The sequence below is a fragment of the Mus musculus genome, chromosome 1 (assembly GCF_000001635.26).
Source record: "Mus musculus strain C57BL/6J chromosome 1, GRCm38.p6 C57BL/6J".
NCBI classification, from domain to species: domain Eukaryota; kingdom Metazoa; phylum Chordata; class Mammalia; order Rodentia; family Muridae; genus Mus; species Mus musculus.
Window position 1 is genome coordinate 118,490,371 of NC_000067.6, and position 21,989 is coordinate 118,512,359.

Consider the following 21,989-nt stretch of genomic DNA (forward strand, 5'->3'; position numbering starts at 1 on the left):
TGCCACAAGTCTGCTCTCATACTGGGTTATGAATGCTACATGGGACTGGCATTCCTTCCTTTGTTCCAGCCCTTAGCAGAGTGCCTGGGAGCACAGTCACACACAGTAAAGGAGTGTTGGAGAGATGCAGGAAAAACGAGCAGCCCATCTTTGGACATGCCCTGTCTCTGCATCCTTGTGTCCGGAACGCTGAGTATATTCTCCTTTCTAGGCTACCTTGCTGTTTTCTTCCTGGAACCCAGAGGGTGGGTTGAAGGCTGCCAGGAATCCCATCAGCTCAGGTGCCCCTGGTACAGATGAGCTAGTAGTAGCCTTGCTTCAGAGAGCCAGATATTTCCTCCTGTAGGCTCCCCTTCAAAGCCTTCCCAAGGCGAGAGAGCAGGAAGGCTTCTTTTAGCCCTGGCTCTCCTGCTCATAAGTATGGAACTATATCTCTACCCCACCCCCCAATGTTTTGGTTCTTCTGTGTGAGTGTTGACACTTTCCAGAGGAACCCAGAGCTTGCAATTCCAACTTTCACAGCCTCGATGTCTGTCCTTAGATTGAATCTCTGCTCACACCTTTAGTCACAGGCACACACACACACACACACACACACACACACACACACACACACACACACACAAACCAATTGACTAAATGCTTACAAAAAATTAAAATCAGGCCCAAGAATGACTCTGAACAATATGGAACTACAGACCTGAGGCCAGTGGGCCCCGAGCTTCATAGACTGAAATGTGGACTGAGGAATACAGACCATGAGATCACAGCACAGGGCTTCAGCGGGGAAACTTCGTAACGACACATGAGCGTCCAATCAAGACACAGGATGGGACCATGCTTGTCAGCTCCCAAGCTCTTACAGACCACTCAACTGGCCAGTCAGGGAGGTCAGTGCAGGCTGCCTTTCTCCTATCCATTAATGTTCTTTTTGCTAGTTCACTACCACCATATTGGCTATATGTAAGTTGAGAAGTGGCCTCAGTATCACCAATTGCTCTTCATTACTTGAGATTTTGCCTTCAGCCTTCTCCCTCTGCCCAGGGAGGGTATGAACAGCTCCAGAGTTATGAGGTATCTGTATCCGTGCTCATGAGAGAGCTGCTTTATTATCTCATGAAGGATTTCTTGTTCTTACACTTGCTTAGAAGTCATCCTTGGGATTTGTTCTGTAGGTGCTCAGCGTAGTAGCCTAAGGTGTTCCAGGCTTAAGCAGGATGTGCACACATTTAAAAGAACCTGACACTCCCAGTTCGTCAGTATCAGCTACAAGAAAAGCCGGGAGTCACATCACAGGGCCTGGAGGAGAGCATAGAGGAGCCTTTCTAACTTTATTTGGCCTACTCTATATAAATACGTCACTGGACATGCCTCTGGCAAGGTGTTGCCACAAGTCTGCTCTCATACTGGGTTATGAATGCTACATGGGACTGGCATTCCTTCCTTTGTTCCAGCCCTTAGCAGAGTGCCTGGGAGCACAGTCACACACAGTAAAGGAGTGTTGGAGAGATGCAGGAAAAACGAGCAGCCCATCTTTGGACATGCCCTGTCTCTGCATCCTTGTGTCCGGAACGCTGAGTATATTCTCCTTTCTAGGCTACCTTGCTGTTTTCTTCCTGGAACCCAGAGGGTGGGTTGAAGGCTGCCAGGAATCCCATCAGCTCAGGTGCCCCTGGTACAGATGAGCTAGTAGTAGCCTTGCTTCAGAGAGCCAGATATTTCCTCCTGTAGGCTCCCCTTCAAAGCCTTCCCAAGGCGAGAGAGCAGGAAGGCTTCTTTTAGCCCTGGCTCTCCTGCTCATAAGTATGGAACTATATCTCTACCCCACCCCCCAATGTTTTGGTTCTTCTGTGTGAGTGTTGACACTTTCCAGAGGAACCCAGAGCTTGCAATTCCAACTTTCACAGCCTCGATGTCTGTCCTTAGATTGAATCTCTGCTCACACCTTTAGTCACAGGCACACACACACACACACACACACACACACACACACACACACACACACACACAAAGTCAGAGGACAACTTTGTGAAACTGGTTCTATCCCTCCACCTTTGTATGGGTTTCTGGGATCAAACTCAAGTCTTGCTAAGCAACCACCTTTACCTGCTACAACATCTTACTCACCCTTTCTCATTGTTTCTGCCATGTGAAATTTGTGTGCCTTGATGCTCTGTTCTGCCTGGTTCCTGGTTAAGATTCCATTCTCAAGTAATTGTACTCTGCTGGTGTCCCACCTAACACTGGTTTGGTTTAAGTTCATGGATGACTGTGTACTTGGGCCTTTTCTGTTTGTCCAGGATTCTTTCTGTTGTGTTTTAAACTCATCTTCTCCCAGTAGGTCTCAGAAGCACACTGGTTTGCCACGGTCTCCCACAGTCAGGCTGACCTACAGTTTTTAACCTCAAGTATAACTTGAATGGTCTTGCCAGGAATGGGTTGCTGGAGGCTTAGGAAAGGATTCCACTGCCACTCTGGAAACTTTTCAAGCCTTTTAGAATGCCTGTCCTAGGGCTATGAGAGAAGAGATGAAGCTCAGATGACTGAAGAATTGAAGGTGGCTGGGACCTGAAGACTTCAGTTAGCTTACTCCAGGTTCCTACTCCTAGACTCTCAGACAGCAGGACTACCTGTGAAAGTGTTCCCTCTGGTGGCTGAAGGTAGAAAGGATTCTTTGTTTGGGGCCAGGCAAAGGTATGCTTCTGCAAGAAGATATTCTCTGGGTGGCATACTCCGTGTAAAAAATCTTAACCTCGTGTGATAGCAAAGCTTGCACAGTTAGAAATACTTATGTCCATATGTTTGCTGTGGCTAAGGCTCTAGAAGTCGCCCTGAACTGACTGATGTCTTCTTAGCCAAACTGAAGAAGCTGGGGATTCAGATCCTATCAGATGCCAGGCATAGAGGTGCATGCCTTTAATCCCAACATTTGGGAGGCAGGGGCAGAGGCAGACAGAGCTCTGAGTTTGAGGCCAGCCTGGTCTATATAGTGAGTTCCATGACAACCTGACCTGAACGTAGTGATCCTATCTTCAAAATCAAAAACAAAACAAAACAGACGCTAACAGAGAGTAGTGTGCATTGTAATTTAGTTAAGCAATGCTGAAATATGTCAAGAACCCAGGACTCTGCGTCTCTGTATCCAGGACTGCTCTCTAGCCACTCTGTCACAGGCTTAGTGATACAAATGACCTATTTGCCTTTTAAGGAGTGATGCTTTCTACAGATGAGACTTTTCCAGCTTACTGAAACTAGGCACCTTTCTAATGGTCCACCCTCTCTCCCTCCTCCTCCTCCTCCTCCCCCTCCTTCAGGAAAAGATTAATATTTTATCCACTTAGGAATTCACACAGTATACGTTGATCATAGTTACCTGCAGCGTCTCTTTAGATCTGCTCAGATGCATCACTGTCCTCCCTCCAACCTGAGGTACTCTTTTTTTTTTTTTCTTTAAATTTAGTAACCTATCAACTCCCATTTGTGCTGCCTGTATATTTCTGGGTGATGGATCGTACACTGAACCATGGTCAATGAACTAGGAGCCACTCTTAAAGAAAAACAATTCTCCCTCCCCAAGAACTGTCCATAGATCTTCAGTTAGGAATGGGCTCCAAGCTGGAATGCCAACTAGCTTGATCCTGTGTAGATCCTATACAGTAGTCCTGTTACATCCTGTAGCCTCTGTTTTGCTGTGTTCTACCCCAGTCTCTGGCATTTAGACTCTTTCTGTCCCCTTCCATGATGGTCCCTCAGGATTGGGGGGGGGGGGTGGTCATGATATAGATGTCCCATTTGTGGCTGGGCGCTCACCAGTCACTTACTATTCTCTGTACTTTGATCAGTTGTCTGTTCTGTCATTAACCACTACCCAGTACAGAAAGACACTTGTTTGGTGAGGTCTGAGAACTGCACTGATCTATTGATAGACAGATAGGAATTTAGAAAGCAGTTGAATATTTTGTCCAGTTAACAAAATAATAGTTGTACAGTTAGCCCTGAGGCCCGTGAGCTAGCCCCTCAGCCATGGCTGGCTTCTTGGCTAGATGTGTGGTTCTAGGCATGCATTTCCTCCTGTGGAGCAGGCCTGATATCCAATCAGAAATCAGTTGATTACCCACTAACATTTGTGTCACGATTGTACCCACAGACATCTTGCTATGCTGGTCATTGTTATAGTTCACTGGGTTCACAGCTCAATAAGACTGTTGGTGACCCCCTAACTGCCCCCAGCAGCCTTTGCAGCACTTCCTAATACTAGCCAACAGGGCAGAAGCTTCTTGGTCAGTACTAACCTAATAGCTCCACGCCCTGTGACTAATGTGTTTGCTGGTTTCAGCAACAAGGTTTTACCACCAAGTTCTGGGGTGTGTGTGTGTGTGTGTGTGTGCGCGCGCGCGCGCGTGCTACCATGCCCATGCACATAGGCAAATGCTGTGGAACATGTGGAGGTTAAAGGACAGCTTGTTGTAATCAGTTCCATATGTCCCAGGGGTTGACTCAGGTTGGCAGCACTTGGCAGCAAGTGTCTTTACCTGCTGAGCCACCTTGCCAACCCTCCTTTACATTTTTAAGACACGATCTCTCACTGGCCTAGGGCTGGTTGGCTAGACTAGGCTTTCTATCTCTGCCTCCCTAGGACTGGAATTAAATCACAAAGCACCACACATGGATTCTTTTACTTTTAGGGGATTCTGGGCATGGACTTTGGCCCCAGAGTGTTTCATCACAGCAGCAAGGAAACTAAACAGCAAGGCTCTTTTCTCTGCTGTGTCTTTGTTTGTTTGTTTCAGGTTCCTGAATCTGTAGGCATATTTTCCTCATCAATTAAAGATCTGACTCTCGTTACTGATAGTTTTCTAGCCTCTCCTGTATCCTGCTGGGAGTCCAGTTTCATGTGTTTCTGTCTCATGATTCTCAATCTCTCTCTTCCCCCTCCCCCTCCCATTCCCCCCCCCCCCCTCTCTCTCTCTCTCTCTCTCTCTCTCTTCCCCTCCCTCTCTCCCTCCCTCCTTCCCTCCTTCCCTCCCTTCTTTTTTTCTTTTGCTGTTATGTGTTTAAGTTCTCCAGTCTGCTGGCATCAGATGCCCTGGAGCTATAGTTACCGACTGCTGTGAGCAACCAGCTGTGGGTGCTGCAAGCCCTCCTCCCCGCTAAGCAGTTTCTCCAGTCCCTGCAGCTTTTGTCGTTTGATTGTGTAGTTCTTACACTTGAACTTTTTAGATGACATCTGGTCCAAGTATATTTTATGCTTTTTGGAAATCACTGCTACCTGATGTTAGATTTCCTTTTTATTTTTATTTACTCCAAGGTGATTTTAGCATCCTAAATGACTCACACTTGCTACATGAGTCCCTGGAATTTTGATACATAAGCTTTAATTTTGCATCATTAAAATGTTTACAGTAGAGTTGGAGGATTGCTCAGTGGTAAAATGCTTTCTGCACAAGCCTAGCACCCCGAGTTCATCCCCAGTCCACAGTGGAACAGAGAACTATTTCCAAAGCTGTCCTCTGACCACATATGCACCATGACACATGCACAGTCACACACACACAAAAATAACAACAATCACATAAATTTAAACTGTTGATAAGTAGGTTGAATTTTAAAAACCATAGATAATGGGTTTTTTTTTTCTTTTAAATTTTGAATGCAACAGAGAAGATATTGAGCCTTGCTGGCTTGAAAGTTTAAACATGCATAGTATAAATTTAAAAAAAAAATCAGCTTCATTAAAGGAGATGAAGCCTAGAAAACATACTTTTTGCCAGTCTGTCTAATTGACATGTTTGTAAGTGATAATTTAATTCAGTGTCAGCAGAGGTGTGGAGCAAGATAGGCACTTGAATCTCCAGGAAAGTAGACATTTATATGGCTTTTCAGAAGATAAACTTAGTACTTTAGTAAGCATTTTCATGCTGATTGACCCAGTAATGTTGCTTGTTGGCATTACTTAACTTAAAATTGGCAAACTAGTTATTGGAAGGTGTTTGTTGCAGTCCTATTTCTTTTAATTTTTTTTTGCATTTATTTGTTTGTTTGTTTACTTATTATTTTGTGTGTATGTGTGCATACATGCTCACATGTAGGGGTGCCAAGGTGCTTCTGTGAATTAGTGGGGGTTAGTTCTCTCTGTTTGTGATATGGGTTCTGGGGGATCCATCTCAGGTCGTTAGGCTTGGAGGTGAGCGGCTCTACCCACCAAGCCATCTGGCCAGTTTACAACCCTGTTTCTGATAGTGAGATATTGCACAGCTAAACTACCTGACAGTGGGTGTCTCAGTGGGGAATTTCCACTCACAAAGTACCTTACAACTATTATAAGTAGCTTTATGAAAAATACTCTACCACAATGGGAAAAGTTGAAATATTTCAAGAAGTTGCATTGTTCAGGTATTTTTTTGTAAAGTGCATTGCACTTTGTACAGAGGGACACATGGTGATCCTAGCATTGCACCATGTACAGAGGGACACATGGTGATCCTAGCTCTCAGGATCACGAGTTTGAGGCCAGCCAGGGCTGTAGAGCAAGGCCCTGTTTGGGGAGGAGACTGAAAAAAATGGGGCTAAGGAGACTCAGTAAGTTAAAAAAAAAAAAAGACCTAGTGGTACAAGTGTGATGACTTGATTTCAGAGTCCAGAACTCACATGAAATCTGGACTGACAACATGGGCATCTGTGATCCCAGCACTCCTGTATGGAGGTGGGGGCCAGAAACAGGAAAGGTCCCTGAAGTTCACGGACCAGCCATAGAACACCCCTATCAAACAAGGTGGGGGGTGAGGACAGATACCTGAGATGTCCTTATGTGTACTTACATATTCATATTCTCTCTCTCTCTCTCTCTCTCTCTCACACACACACACACACACACACACACACACACACACACTCACACACACTCACACACACACACTCACACACACTCACACACACATACACACACACACACACACACTCACACACACACACACACACTCACACACACTCACACACACACACTCACACACACTCACACACACACACACACTCACACACACTCACACACACACACACATACACACACACATACACACACACACACACACACACACACAGTGGGAGAGCATTCCGATTATCTAAGGTAAGAACAGTCTTAGTAACTGCATTGTAAGCTTGGCCAGGACCTTACTTCCAGATGTAAGTATTTTCAAGACTGATGGTTGTTCTGTATAGGTAAAAACTTACCGCTTTCAAACCGTGGCTTCTGTGCTTCCTTTTCAGAAAAAAATTTTGATGATGAAGATTCTGTGGATGGCAACAGGCCTTCTTCTGCCAGCTCCTCATCATCCAAGGCCCCATCAAGTTCCCGGAGGAATGTTAACCTGGGGACCACCCGTAGGCTCATGTCATCCAGTCTTGGATCTAAGTCTTCAGGTAAGAGCACATCCTATATGGTGTTCTGGGGTCATCATCAAGAGTACTCGCCTACTGTGTCCCCGTGTGTGCACTCTCGCTTGCAGTCTTGGATTGGCCTGCCACTTTTCTGTTGATGCTGATGAGCTGGCAATCCTGGCTTAAGATGCCCGGTACTCCCCGGCATCACTCAGTCAGTACAGGCAGAGGAAAGCACAGCCCCACGGTGAATCAAACCCTGTCTGGTCATCTGGATCCAGCCTTGCCTTGGCCACCACTGGGCTTTTTACCACATCGGTTAAGACCAGAGCCAGATTGGAATCTTGAAGATAAGATTTGTTCACACCGGTAGCATTTTTCCTTGTGAAGATCAGTGTGAGTGTTGGGTAAATAAACACAAGAAGACCAAGTGAGATGGCTCAGCAGGTAAAGGCACTCAATGCACAAGCCTGGTGATGACAGTCAGTCCTTAGAGACCTTCTCCCAGTCACTCCTCGTCTTAGACAGATTGACTGGCTATCTATACCTCTGACCATGCCTTTTGCTGTCACATTTAAGTTTACACTCCAGTTTCTTACTCTTTCCCTCTAAAACATCATGTACCCACTTGCTTTAAAACCGCGCTCACTGGTGATGTTGTGCCTCGGGGTTGAGGATAGGGAGGTGGGTAGAATCCCACAGTGGTGACAGTGCTCTGCCTCTGGGTAGTCACTTCTGGGTGACAGAAGGCCTTAGGAGTGCTGCTCCCTGGTGGTCTGTCCTGGAATTACAGTGTCTTGACTAGATTCACAAGGAGCCACTGCCCTCTCCAGCCCTGCCAGTCTGCACTGAGCCCTGTGGGCCACAGGAAGGCCTGTGTCACTATGCTTATGTTTGTCATTCTTCCGAATATTTTCGAGTGCTGTTAATTTTTTGTTGTTGAGTTTGTTTACTTAACACAAGCTTCACTATTTTTAAAGGTTTATTTACTTTTATTTTATGTAAATGAATGTTTGCCTGTGTGTGTGTGTGTGTGTGTGTGTGTGTGTGACTGACTATGTGTATATCTGGTTCCTGCAGCACAAGTCCCTGGAACTGGAGTTGTAGATGACTGTAAGCCAGTCTGAGTTCTCTGTAAGAGCAGCAAGTTCTTTTAACCTCTGAGCCATTTCTTCAGCTTTTCAAGGGGAATATTTTCAGTGTTTCATTCACCTCCATTGTAGCATGTATCAAGACAGTGTGTGTGTGTATGTGTGTCTTGCATATGCACACATGTATACCTGACCTGCTTATGGAAGTCAGAGGACAACTTGGGGAGGCAGTTCTTTGTTTCCATGATGTGCGTCTCAGGGAGCAAATTCAGATCGTCAGGCTGAGGTATCTCACCTGCCCCACCGATATCCCTGTAATGTATTTGTCTTTTCTCAGTCTTCCCTCGAGTGATGGCAATTCCATAAACAGGGAGGGAAGGCAGTTCCTGCACAATCCCATGACTGCTTTGCTGCCCAGCCCTTACCCCGAGCCCTTCCAGGAGTCTCCTCTGGGCCAGTCTTCAGGCCTGTCCTGATCCTTTCTTCTTTAACACCATAGTCCTGATTGCTGTAGATGCTTTTTAGATGCTGTGAGTTTATAGGCTCACAGTGCTCTAATCATATGCCAAAGCAAAAGGAGGGCTGATTGCACACCATAGCCCGTGACTGCCCATGTGCCTTTGCTGCTGTCATGTGAGCACATTTCCTGCTACTGGGGGTATATTTAAACCTATTTTTTGTTTTATTAAGTTTTAAGTGATCCAAAATACAATTTCAGTTTTGTATATTCATAATTCTGTAGTAGATGTTGTATACAGTGTTCAGTTCACATTATCTTTGTTTTAAAAGCTTTTTTTTTTTTTTTTTAACAGCTGCAAAAGAAGGCGCTGGTGCTGTGGATGAAGAGGATTTTATTAAAGCCTTTGATGATGTACCTGTAGTGCAGGTGAGTGTGGGTCTGTGCTGCTGTTAAAATCAGCGTAGTGCTTCGATAAATGGCTTAGTGGTTTAAAGCCTTCAAGAGGACTGAATTTGATTCTTAACATTCATATTGAGATGCTCACAACTGTCTGTAACCCCAGCTGCCGGGTGTAATCACGCTCTCTTCCAGCACCTTCAGGTACCTACAAATGTGCCACACACATATAACACACACGGAGGCACACAGGAGGAAAAATAGATTTAAAAAGTAAATTTTTTTAAAATCAAGAGAGAAATAGTCTTCAGTCTTTCTTTTTCACATATATCTATACAAGACAGCTTTATGTTACAGCGGTGAAATGCCTGTGGCAGCTAACTCTATAAAGTGAAAAGATTCATTTAGCTCATAACTTTGGAAGCCCAGAATACAGTGTATATGGAGCAAGCCTGGGAACCACGCCTTTTCCATGTTACTTCACGGTGCTGGAAAAACGGCCCTGGAACAGCCGGCAACTCCTGTCAGACCAGCAGAGAGAGAACAGGGTGGGTCAGCTCAGGCTTTCATAACAAGCCTTCTAGAATTATCTCTGCAGTGACCTGTTAGTTGCACCACCCAGGCTCCTGTCCTTTTCACACAGTGGACTTTTGGGGACTCCTGTCCAGACATCTTTACATCATTGCATGCAGAATCTTTACCTCTCATTGTGGAAACTGAAACTCTCAAGACTATACAGGATCTAAGGTACAGATTAGAAAATGTGAGGGCCCTGTAAATTACAACAGGAACCGAAGTCTTGGTCCCCTTTGATGTCTGTGGAAGAGTAGGAAAGATGTTACGTAGAGTAAGTTTGTCAGGTTACAAAAGAGGCAGTGGTGATGGACTAGAACAGAAGATGAAGATGCACATTTAAGAATTTTTTTCTTAGAAAACTCCCTCATAGCCAATGAAGTACCGTAGACACGATGGAGGATGCGGCTTGCTGGCTCACTCGCAAGTCCATGCTTAGCTGGTTTCCATGTACAGTCCAGCAGCCTCTGGCCTGGTGGTACCATGGGCTAGGCCCTGCTTTACCAATCAGTAATTAAGACAGTCCCACACCAACATTCCTACAGGCCAGTCTGACCTGAGCAGTCCCTTCATTGAGCCTTCCTTCTCAGATGATTCCAGGCTGAGACAAGGCGAGAGAGAGAGAGCCAACGAGGAGACCTGATGACCTGATTCCCGAATCTCACGGTAGAGGTTGGGGTGGTTGCCATACGTTGCCATGCACCGTGGCACACTTGTCTCGCCTCTTAACCATCACACACATTCAGTAATCATCAGGTTCTAAACCATGACGAATGCATCACTGACTGCTGTTTACTTTCCCTCTTGTACACTACTCTCCCAAAGGTTTTTAGTAAAGATGTCTGGAACAAGGTTGCTTCCAAGTGGCAGCAAAGGGGTTCCTGTGGATCGTGGCTATCAGGCCCACTAAGATGAGCATGCCCAGAGAATTCCTCATGTGAAGTGAAGGTTTCTCTTCCTTGACTTCATGTATTTAAGAATAATCATCATAATTCTGTACATTATGTTAAATAAGTATACATTACTTTTGCTTCCAGATTTACTCCAGCCGAGACCTCGAGGAATCCATAAACAAAATCAGAGAAATCCTGTCAGATGACAAGCATGACTGGGAGCAGAGAGTAAATGCTGTAAGTGCCACTTTTCTGTGCTTCCTTTATGCTTATTTGCATATTTGCATATTCACTCATTTACATACACACTAATACTAACACATACCTTCTTAGTAAATTGCTTCACTTTCTTTGTTGTTCACAGTGAATTTTTGTTTTTTGAGTTTGTTTCAAGATAATCTCATTACATCCTAGTTTGCTTTCTGTTGCTGTGAAAAAAACATCACGACCAAAAGCAACTTGGAGAGGAGAGGGTTTATTTCTTTATTGCCTTATGGGTTGTAGTCCATCACCCAAGGAAGCTGGAGGCAGAGACTGTGATGGAGTACTCCTTACTGGCTTGCTTCCAGTGGCTTTTAAAAACTTTTTTATATAACTTGTTTTCTTATATAACCCAGGACCTCCTGCCCAGGGGTGGTAGCACCTGCAGTGGACTGGGCCAGGCCCTCCCACATCAATTAAGAAAATGCTCCAGAGCTGTGCCCACAGGCCAATCTGATGAAGGCAGTTCAATTGAGGGTTCTCTTCTCAGATGACTCTAGTTTGTGTCAAGTTGACAGAAATTAAATAGCACCTGCTCTTTAGCCCGTGCTGGCCTTCACTCTGGGATCTCCGGCTTGTGGAATGCTGGACTTAATGGTCAGGTGCTCCCACACCCAATCCTACTTCTGTTTTAAAAACACAGCAACTTGTTGGTGTGTGGTAGCATATGCCTTTAATCCTAGCGCTTAGAACGAAAAGATAGGCAGTTCTCTGCAGCTATCCTGGCCTATGTAGAGTTCTAGGACAGCCAGGGATATAAAGGGAGACCCTGTCTCAAAAAGCAAGCAAACAAAACACAAAACCAAAAATCCTGAGTATTAGGGGCTAGCAAGATGGCTCAGCAGTTACGAGCACACACAGCTGCTTGGATTCCGGTTCTGGGAGCCAATGCCCTCTGCTGGCCTCCATGGACTTCTGTGTACTGTAGTGCACGCAGACGCGCACAGGTGCATGTAGACACCTAAAATGGTTCTTAGGGAAATCATATTTATTATGTAAGCAGCATTTTTAAATGGGGTCTTAGCTGTGATCTGATTTGATCATTGTGTATTAGGTAATAATCAACTGTCCAGATTGTCTTTGCAAAATGGTTTCTAGGAGCTAGAGATATAACTTCGCAGTTAAGAGCACTTGCTATTTTTACAAAGGACCCTAGTGGAGTTCTCAGCAGCCATGTCAGGTGGCTCACAACCACCTGTAACTCCAGCTCCAGGGGATTTGATCTCCTCTTCTGCCCTTGGCAGCTCCCTGCACAAATGTGGCATACACCCCACTACACACACACACACACACACACACACAGATAAATCTTTTTTTAAAAAATGGTTCCTATTATCAGTTAACTTTTATGTTTATCTCTTACATTAATAGCTATTTTATGTATATTCAGTGTTAAATATTTTATTTATCTCTGACTTTTCTCTGTCCCATTAGCTAAAAAAGATTAGATCGTTACTCTTGGCTGGGGCTGCTGAGTACGATAACTTCTTTCAACACTTGCGTCTTCTGGACGGGGCCTTTAAACTCTCTGCTAAGGACCTGCGGTCTCAGGTAGTGCGGGAAGCTTGTATCACATTGGGGTAAGGACTGCGAGCACTACATTCACCCACACTGTGATACAGTCTCTCAGGGCACATGTCTGTGGGGTCACCTCTAGCTGGTTTCCAAGACCCTAGTCTGTTAACACTTGTGTCCGTACTCTCAGAGTAGCTGCTACCCAGTTATTTAGTGTGTGTTGGATTTTAAATTTTACTCACGGACATAATCTCTGAAGCCTCTCGTGTACTATTAATTTAAAAAAAAAAAAGAAATCTTACAGCATTCATGAGATTTTTTTCATGATTTTTGCTTACAGGATAGAGTGCTTATTAGCACACTTAATGTTCTGGTGGAGCTCGAGCAGTGGTGGGCATGCAGGGCTGTGGGTGGTTAGTGGTTAGTGGTAGAGCCCTCAGTCAGTACTCAGCTCAAAGGGAAAAGGAGATGTAGCCCAGGATGTTAGCTCAGGAGCCACAACACCTGGCCAGCATTGTGACTGTATGGAGTTTTAGGGCAGGCAGATACTAAAGCATCATGTTTTATATGTAAAACAAAAATAAAATAAGTGGGAGGTCGGGGGGGGGCAAGTGTTGGGTTCATGCTTAATGTTTTTAGTTCATCTTTGGTCTTACTGGTTTTGTTTTTGTTATTTTAATACTTCTGTGGGAATTATTAAAAGAAATTTGTTGGCTGATGGCTTTGCCAAGTTTTCTACTTGTACATTTTAAGTCTATTTCCGAAGTGTCTTCGACCCTTGTCTTTTATCCCTAGAGAATTGTGAAGGAAAGCTGTCCCATGCTGAGGGGCTCTGTGCTTCCCTGTGTGTGAGGATGTGACTATAGCCAGTCCTTTCTTGTTGCAGGCATCTGTCATCAGTTCTGGGAAATAAGTTTGATCATGGAGCTGAAGCCATTATGCCAACTATCTTTAATTTAATCCCGAACAGTGCCAAAATTATGGCTACTTCTGGTGTTGTAGCTGTTAGGCTAATCATTCGGGTAAGTGTGTCATGGGGACACCCATGAAAGAGGAGAGTGGGAGGCCCTGATGGCTGATGGGGCATAACAGGCACTCTTGTCAGGGGTGTGTCCCACTCTGTGCATGCTGCAGGGTCTGTGTTGTGTCGTGTGTGCTGCAGCCACCTCTTCACACACCTGCCGTTGGCTCTAAGTCCTTGGCTGTCCAGAGCATCTGGCTTTTGCCTCCCTCCACCGCTTCTGGTCTTTCTCTCATCCCCCTTCCATTTTAGTTGTTTGTGCGCATGGTTGCCATGTACCTGAAGCTCAGCAGTCTTCTCACTTGCGTTGTCTGGCAGTGTGAGCAGCCAACCCAGGACTAATAATCCTCATGCATGAGCAGATCCTGAAACTGGTGTGGGTGAAAGCTGTCAAGCTGCTTCCCACCAAGCCCGAGGACCTGAGTTCAACCCTCAGGACCCACAAGTTACCTTCTGACTTCTGCACCTGTGCCAACACAGAGAGAGAGAGAGAGAGAGAGAGAGAGAGGGAGGGAGGAGGGGGAGAGGGAGAGGGAGAGGGGGAGGGGGAAGGAGAGGGAGAGAGGTCACGAGCTGGAACAAATAAATAACTAAATGTATTAGCAGAATGTGCTCGGTCCCCACCAGTTACTCAGGATAATTTGTTATTATCACTGTTTTTTCTTGCCCTTACTTGTAATATTAAACCCAAGGCCATTGTATGTTTCCGCTGTGGTGGCCTCCTATCTCAGACTGCCCTGAATGACTAATGCTGTGTGCCTTTGGCTCTCCTGGCTCTGTCAGTCCTGTAGTGGTCTGTGTGACATGTCAGGGTGTTCGGTTTCCTTCTTCAACGCTGACATTTCACGTGCTGTGAGGTCTGCCTGTGAGGAAGAGGCACCTGTTGCATGTGGCTCTGGTCTGTGTTCCAAGTGCTCACCTGTCTCCTCTCCTCTCCTCAGCACACTCACATCCCTCGGCTGATCCCTGTCATAACCAGCAACTGTACCTCTAAGTCTGTCGCCGTCAGAAGGTAAGCCTGGGCAGGGGAGGGCTTCTTTATTGTCTTGCAAGTGTCTAAACAGGAGGGACACCAGGTCTCCTTCCACGGTTAGAATTGCACATTGAAGTTGTTGTTAAGATCACCACTGACTGCTTCTTGAGCCAAGATCACTTTTATTTTCCGGCCAGCAAGATGGCTTGATGGGTTTCATCCCCGAGACTTTCAAAAGTTGTCCCGTGTTGCACACACACGCTACAGTTACAATTCAACCTTCCAAAATATTAAGCTCTTTACAAAATTTTAAAGAGCGTATAAATTGTGCGTGCATGCGTGTGTGCGTGTGTGCATTCGTCCATCCCTCAGAACCACTTTGCTGACCTAGTCTTTTAGTTATTTCTGATTCTTCTTTATCCCCCATTTTCTGTTCTTTCCCATTAAATGAAATTTACCTATTCAAAAAGTAAACTGGTTGATTTAAGCAAAATACTTTTATTTTCACCAGCAGGTATATCACTAAGTTCCGTTTCTTTCTTACCACACTCCAGGCGCTGTTTTGAATTTTTAGATTTGCTTTTACAAGAATGGCAGACACATTCACTAGAAAGGTGAGTTCCTGTGATTCTGAACTGTTCTCTGGACTGAGTCTGAGGGTCGCGTGCCTGAGCAAGTGGTCCGCCCCTCCTGTATAAGGAAGGAACCTGAGCATTTGCTAAGTGACTGTAATTCTTACCAATCTGAGCCACTTCATACCAGAGAAGCTTCAGGGAGTATCATCCTTCCAGATACTAGTGTGGCATATCTTGTGTAGCTCAGTTGGTAGGTGCTTGCATAGCATGTAAGAAGCCCTGACTCCATTCCATCTTAAATCAACTGGGCCTATAATCCAGTATCAAAAGTTTAAAATCATCCTCAGCTACATTGAGAGTTTAAGGCCTGCTTGGGCTAGTGACCATGCCTCAGGAAAAACAAAATAAGTATGCCCTCAGCGGGCAGTATGCACTATTGTGATTATGCCAATAGGGGGCAGAATTGGTGCAGATTCTGTTCTGCAACTTAGTGAGGGTCTAGAGCTGCCCTCATCTAGACACTTTGTGGGAATTCCATTCTCTTGAGAGATTTTCTTATTCTGTCTATTGTTGGTCAACAGTTGTCTTTATTGAGGCTTGCAGCCAACTACTTATATATCAGAATTTATAAGTAGCAAGTAGCATTGTGTCAGTTTCTCACAATCACCTGCCCATGCATTTTCTTTGATCTTCTTAGTTCCTGTCAATTTTAGATTCCTGAGCATCTGCGTTTGGACACAGTAGACGGTTGTACTGGACTACAGTTTCGAATGGGTGTCATAGTTTGTCAACCATTTTTCATCAGAGTGATAGTTGATGCTAGGGAATTTATCTGAGTGATTATAGAAATTAAGACTAAGACTCAGTCTGAACTCCCAAGCAAAATTCTGATCAGAAGCACTGGCCTTGAGAATCGAGGCTGCCCACCAACTGAGAAAAGAGCAGGAGTCTGAAAGGTCTGGTGTTTGTTAGCCATGTAGACGGAAATGGTAGTTTTTGGAAAGTTTGTCTTCACTGTTTAAGGAGATCTCCTTTTACATCCACATCGATGGCCACTTTTTTCCCTGGACGTCTTTGAGTCCTCCTGTCCATGATAGGCTTTGCTCTCTCTTAATAAGGCAGAGGGATAACTAACATTGTGTTAACGTTAACGGGAGGCTCAGGTTGCGGGGTAACATGAGCTGCAGAGCATCTCTGGGGCTCACATGCTAGAAGGTAGTTGTGCTATCCAAATCCTTCTGTGAGAGTGAGGTGGGGACATGAAAGGGGACCTTGGGGGTGCATGGGTGGGGTGGGACTCAGCGATGTAACCTGACTAACTTTTGGGTGAAGCTGCCAGATCCACATTGCTGTTTAGAACTTGATTCACAAACCAGTTTTCACCCACATGAAATTGTATGATGAACGACTGTTTTGTTCTCTTTCCTAAATGTGCAGACATATATCAGTATTAGCTGAAACAATAAAGAAAGGAATACACGACGCTGATTCTGAAGCGAGAATAGAAGCCAGGAAGTAAGTTTCTGCGGAACCAACTCTGATTCAGACCTGCTGTGTGGACCGCCTCGTGGCAGTCCTGTTGTTCCATATGACTTCAGAAGAGTTTCTGCTGTTTTGCTCTTTAGGTGGTTGCCTAAGTGCAACTGAATATAACTAGGGCTGGGGTTGACAGTGGGATGCTTGTTTTCATTGTCTCATGAGTCAGCCATGCAGCCCAATGTTCGTTACCGCTTTACCGCTGGAGATGACAGCCACAGGGTATTCTCTTCATGCCCTCATGTTTGAAAGCGTGACGTGGTCACTTCTTATCAAACATGAATCGTGGGAGCGGGAGTTGAATTGACTGATGCCTGGGTTGTCATGGTGATAATGCTCAGTTTCAGACTCCCAGTGAAACTGAAAATGCTTCAGTCACGTGACTATGTCCCTGAATTCAGTTCCTCCCTGGAGATCATTTGCCAGGAGACTTTATAGGAAGTTTGATGTTAAGACCTACTAACTTGAAGCTTGGGGTGTAGCTTAGTAGAAGAGAGTCTGTCTAGCATGTAAGGGCCTTCATTTGGTCCCCTGAACCATTAAAAAAAAAAAAACCAGTTAAAAACAAGTAATGGTGCTGATAATGTAGCCCAGTGGTAGAATACTTGCTCATGTCCGAGGCCCTGGGTCCATCCCCTGCTCAGCAGCTACACAGATGGAAAAGACAATGACTTCCTCTTTTGCTCCTGTAGTCTCTTCTGTGCAGTCACAGCTGACCAGCTCTTCAAGTTGACACAGGTTACAAACTGCTTTTTTAAACTTAGCACTCTAGTTTACTTAGGTGAAAATTAATTCCTGGCATTTGTTTAACTGTATGTGTGCCCACATGTTCTCATGTTAGGACAGTGTGTGTACCAAAGCTTATCTGTGGAGGTCAGAGGGCTCCTACCATGTGGATCCCAGGGTTTGAACTCAGATCTTCAGGCTTGGCAGCAAGCGCCTTTACCCATTGAGCTATCTTCTGGCCTTGTTTTTCTTACTTCTGAGCTCCTCGTAACTCTGCTCCCATCTTGGGTAGTTCCTACTTGGTAGAGTTAAATAATGTCTAGTTGCTGCAGGCCGCTCAGGGTCAGAGTGTCAGTGGTCCTCCCCTGCTGCTGTTTCCTTGTATTGTGTTCTCGTCCTCTAATCATGATGCAATACAGATTTCAAGAAGCTCTGAGAATTTTCCACTTTTGTTTTGTATTCTTAAGTCGGTTTCAGGTATTTCAAACTGAGGAATGTCTAGCTGCATTGATAAAAGTTGCCACTGACGAGTCCGTTCTGTACTCTGGGTGTGGTTGTGGTAGCTTGGCCTCTGTCTTCCCCAAGTTTCCCTGGCCTTGTAAGTTAGAACCTTTAAATTCCCGTTTTATACATGAGGCCGGGGTACTGAGAAGTTACGTAACTTCTCCAGCATCCAACAGCTGGTGAGGAGCAGGAAGGGTCAGCCAGTAAAAGCAAGTGCCTCCCAGCCGCCGACTCAGTTAGCGGGACCCTGGGACCGCTGCAGTGGAAGGAGAGAACCAACCCCCACAGGCTGACCTCTCATCTCCACATGTGTGCTGTGGCACCTCCATCCCACCCACACACTAACAAATAAAAGCCTATCTTATTTAAACTGTAAGTTGTAGTGCCAGGATTTGGCTGATGCCGCCTTTATTAGTTCTCCGGCCTCGTGCCTTGTCACTGCTCTTAGCAGGTTAAGTGGAGGCCTCAGATCCTCAAAGATGCTGTGTGGCGTACTGAAGCCCAGCAGGGTCCTCTGACTAGACCTGGGACTTGTCCTTCCCCTAGGTGCTACTGGGGTTTCCACAGTCACTTCAGCCGAGAAGCAGAACACCTGTACCACACTTTGGAGTCCTCGTATCAGAAGGCCCTACAGTCCCACTTGAAGAACTCGGACAGCATCGTGTCTCTGCCCCAGTCAGACCGATCCTCTTCCAGCTCTCAAGAGAGTCTCAAGTAAGGGCCTTGACTTTGTTGGCCACATCGCAGTGTTGTGTAGGTAAAGGTTTGTTGCTCAGACACACTCTACAGCTGTGCTTTCAGCCGAGTACCTGCTAACGCTCCCCAGAGGTCAAGGTATAGTCTGCTTCTACTAGGATACTGCTCACTCAGGAGGTGAGAAACTTGGCCTTGGACTCTGCCCCAGACTCTTTCCCTTTTCTGCCACAGTTTTAAATAGCATAGTGAGTTATAGAGTACTGTGAGCTGTATATATGGATGTGTCAGAGAGTCCTCAAGAAGATATGAGTGTTGCCCAGAGACAGGTTTGGAAAGAGAAGACATCTAAGACGTGGGACTTAACCTAAGAGTATGTCTGCCCTTCACGTCTGCCCTCTGCCCCGTTATTGTTTGTTTTGTTTGAAAGGTCAGTCATCCCAAGCATATTGTTAACACTCTGTCACATGTGGGGTGGGTAAAATAATGAATTGCCTGAATCTTTCTGAAGACCTTGAATTCATTCTTCGAGGGTTCACTTTGCTGTTGTAGTTGTGTGTCTACAGATAAAGCATACTCTTGGTGACACACATGTGCATGCATTTTGCAGCCGGCCACTTTCAGCCAAAAGAAGTCCCACTGGCAGCACTGCATCCAGAGGTAAGTCCCAGGACTACGGGTGGGAGGCCTGGGTGGGCTGCTCATCTCCTGAGACTGTGTTCAGCGACAGGAAGCTGTGGCCTGCTCCCAGCTTTCCTCAATGATGTGCCACCCTAACATCTGCTCTGGGCTCCCCTGCACTAGGGCCAGTTGTTTAAACTGTCAGGATGGCTAGACAGAAATCTGGCTCTGTGGCTTCTCCTCTTTCCCTGCCTCTGTGCGGCCATGAGTCCTTTTGCTCCTTGCCTCACATAATATAGAGCGGCGGGCAGCAGTTTGTTAGCTATCAGAAGCTGGAAAAGGGTGTGTTTCCAGATAGGGTGTAGCTAGGTGGTGACACGCATTTTATTTCATGTGTCAACCATAGCTTTAGACCTATAATTTTCCATTATTAGAACAATGGAGCAGTAGATACACTCAGGCAAAGTCACTGGTTTTCTGTGTATTGCATGATCCCATCTCTGGGGCAGTGAGCGCTTCCTCCCTCCTGTGGATACCAACATGTTTAGTTCTAAGAAAAGCAGAGAAGCAGTATGTAACAGTATGGCCAGTCCTTCCTGACTTCTCTTGCTTCTCCATTAAAGGCTCTACAGTTAGTACCAAATCTGTGTCGACGACAGGATCTCTCCAGCGATCTCGAAGTGATATTGATGTGAACGCAGCAGCCAGTGCCAAATCCAAAGTCTCCTCATCCTCAGGATCCCCCGCCTTCAGCTCTGCAGCAGCACTGCCCCCAGGATCCTATGCGTCCCTAGGTAACCAGGCTCCCTCCCATCCTGCTGCCCCATGACCCTGGCCTCGGAGCAGAGCTTACACAGCGCTTCCCTCTATAGCTGAGAGCAGCTTCACTCTTGAGGGATCTAAAGCATAAGTAACTACTCTCAAAGACAGTTCCTAGCGACTTGTTGTCCAGTGTCATGTCAATGTCCCTTTTCTCTGGAGTATCAGCCTGACCTGTAAAGACATGTGCTTGCAGGCTGTGTGGTCCTCATGTCCTTTTTCCTATAGCAAGTCCTGCCCATACCTAAGCCGCTGGCCATATTGCCAGCACTGGCTTTCCCCCTCCCCTGCTGGTGGGAACTGAGCAAGATGGCTCAGTGTGCCTTTAGGGTTTTTGTCGTTGAATGTCTCTTAGAATGAGGGTGACAGGAAGATTCTAAATGAATGTAATGAACCTTTAACCACCTTTAGCACAACTGTGCAGGTGTTCTATACTACATACTGCCCACACACTGCTCCCCAAAATTGTTTCTAATTACTTTCCAAATTTTGGGTATCTAAGATAATGATAGGTGTATTACTCAGTCTGTCAAGGCAGCACCGAAGACCTTTTCTGTGTCAGGCTAGTGATGTATTTCATTGTATTTTTGTAAATACCACGTTAGTCATTCACCCCCAAATCTGAGGACTTAGTTTAAATCATAACACTAGGACTGGGTTACTCACGTGCCCACTAGAGTATTTCAAGGTCACTGTAAAGCTAATCTTCTGAAGTGTTTTGACATTGGAAGCATGCAGACAGGACAGGACAGAGACAGTACCACTTGTTCACTGTCACCATGGGCAGGCTGTGCAAGCTCAGAGTCTGTCTCTCTGCCAGTGACCTTGTGGAGAGGTAGCCATCTGACTCAGGCACATGGTTGAGGATGGGTGAGATTACATGAAGGTCCTTTGTAAGTGATCACCCTGCAAGGTCGCAGAAAGAGCTGAAGTAAGAGCACTGCTAAGCTGAGACATGTATGTCCTGGAACCATATGTCCAGGCAGTCCTGTTCCCCTGATCTCAGATATTCTCTCGAAAAGAGGCTTAGTGAGGGCTCTCTTCTTCCTCGAGGTAACTACTGTTCCATTAATGTACAAGTACGAAGGTGCTGCTTTGTACTTTGTGGTCAAGGAAGAAGCCGCAGGTGTGCCTTCCCGTGGTGAACAAGTTAGATCTTAGTATTTGCCAGGGTGTCAATACTTTTGATCCACTTTTACTTTTGGTTTTTGTTTATTTGGTTTTATTTTTGTTTTGGAGACAGGGTCCCACTGTATAACCCTGGGTAGCCTGGAACTCACTATGTAGACCAGACTGGCCTCTAACTCAGAGATGGCTTGCCTCTGTTTCCCACAGATATACCTGGCTCCCCTTTAGTATTTTTAGTTAGCATTGCCTGACTGTTTTCATGCCAGCCTTGAGAGACTCTAGGGTGAGTACTTACTCGTATACATATGTGGTGTTTAGTTCAGGCCTCCGTAGATTCCCTCAGTGCTGATGAGAGGCCCAGGAGTTTGGTCTGGTGGCACATGAAGAACCCTTCAGACTCGCTGAGGACATTCTCTAAGCACAGTTTCCTCTCCAGACAAGGCTGCGGCATTGACTCTTCTCTCCCTTCCCCATAAGAATTCTACCTTTAGTTTCCTTGGTTTTGCCCCACCCCCACATGCTACTTCAGCAAAGAGTGAAGTAGCACGTAGTTCTGAGACTGTGCCCAGGTCCTACTTAGAGTGACAAGACACTTGCCTTGCAAAGTATAGCATTAAAGCTGATAACCCTTTTCCAAACTTCTAGAGTCCAGACACATGAGGGAAGACTTGGAGTACGTAGGCCTGGATGCAGGTACTAAGTGCAACAGCTGCTGCTGCTGGGCGAGTAGTTGGGATAGGCCTTGCTGCAGCCTCTAGCTCTTCTCACTGGGTTCTGCTCTTGGGGTTACTCCTTGGAACCTGAACTTTTAGTGGCTCCTCTACACCCCT

The 21,989-nt window shown here is 45.7% G+C and overlaps 1 protein-coding gene across 50 annotated transcripts in view; it reads left to right on the forward strand.

Moving 5' to 3' along the window:
* The window catches only part of Clasp1 (CLIP associating protein 1), a 220,405-nt gene that overhangs the window by 101,313 nt on the left and 97,103 nt on the right, over window positions 1-21,989 (forward strand). For 27 of the 50 annotated variants that reach the window (NM_001359328.1, NM_001359331.1, NM_001359335.1 and 24 more), the window contains exons 9-19: window positions 7,264-7,416; window positions 9,278-9,351; window positions 10,932-11,024; window positions 12,483-12,628; window positions 13,450-13,585; window positions 14,526-14,596; window positions 15,112-15,171; window positions 16,570-16,647; window positions 18,445-18,612; window positions 19,202-19,251; window positions 19,836-20,006. In NM_001359328.1, coding sequence (NP_001346257.1) covers window positions 7,264-7,416; window positions 9,278-9,351; window positions 10,932-11,024; window positions 12,483-12,628; window positions 13,450-13,585; window positions 14,526-14,596; window positions 15,112-15,171; window positions 16,570-16,647; window positions 18,445-18,612; window positions 19,202-19,251; window positions 19,836-20,006 — 1,200 coding nt within the window. Of the gene's footprint in view, window positions 1-7,263; window positions 7,417-9,277; window positions 9,352-10,931; window positions 11,025-12,482; window positions 12,629-13,449; window positions 13,586-14,525; window positions 14,597-15,111; window positions 15,172-16,569; window positions 16,648-18,444; window positions 18,613-19,201; window positions 19,252-19,835; window positions 20,007-21,804; window positions 21,853-21,989 lie in introns of all 50 variants that reach the window. The other 23 variants (XM_006529920.1, XM_006529929.1, XM_006529937.1 and 20 more) reach the window with 3 other exon arrangements.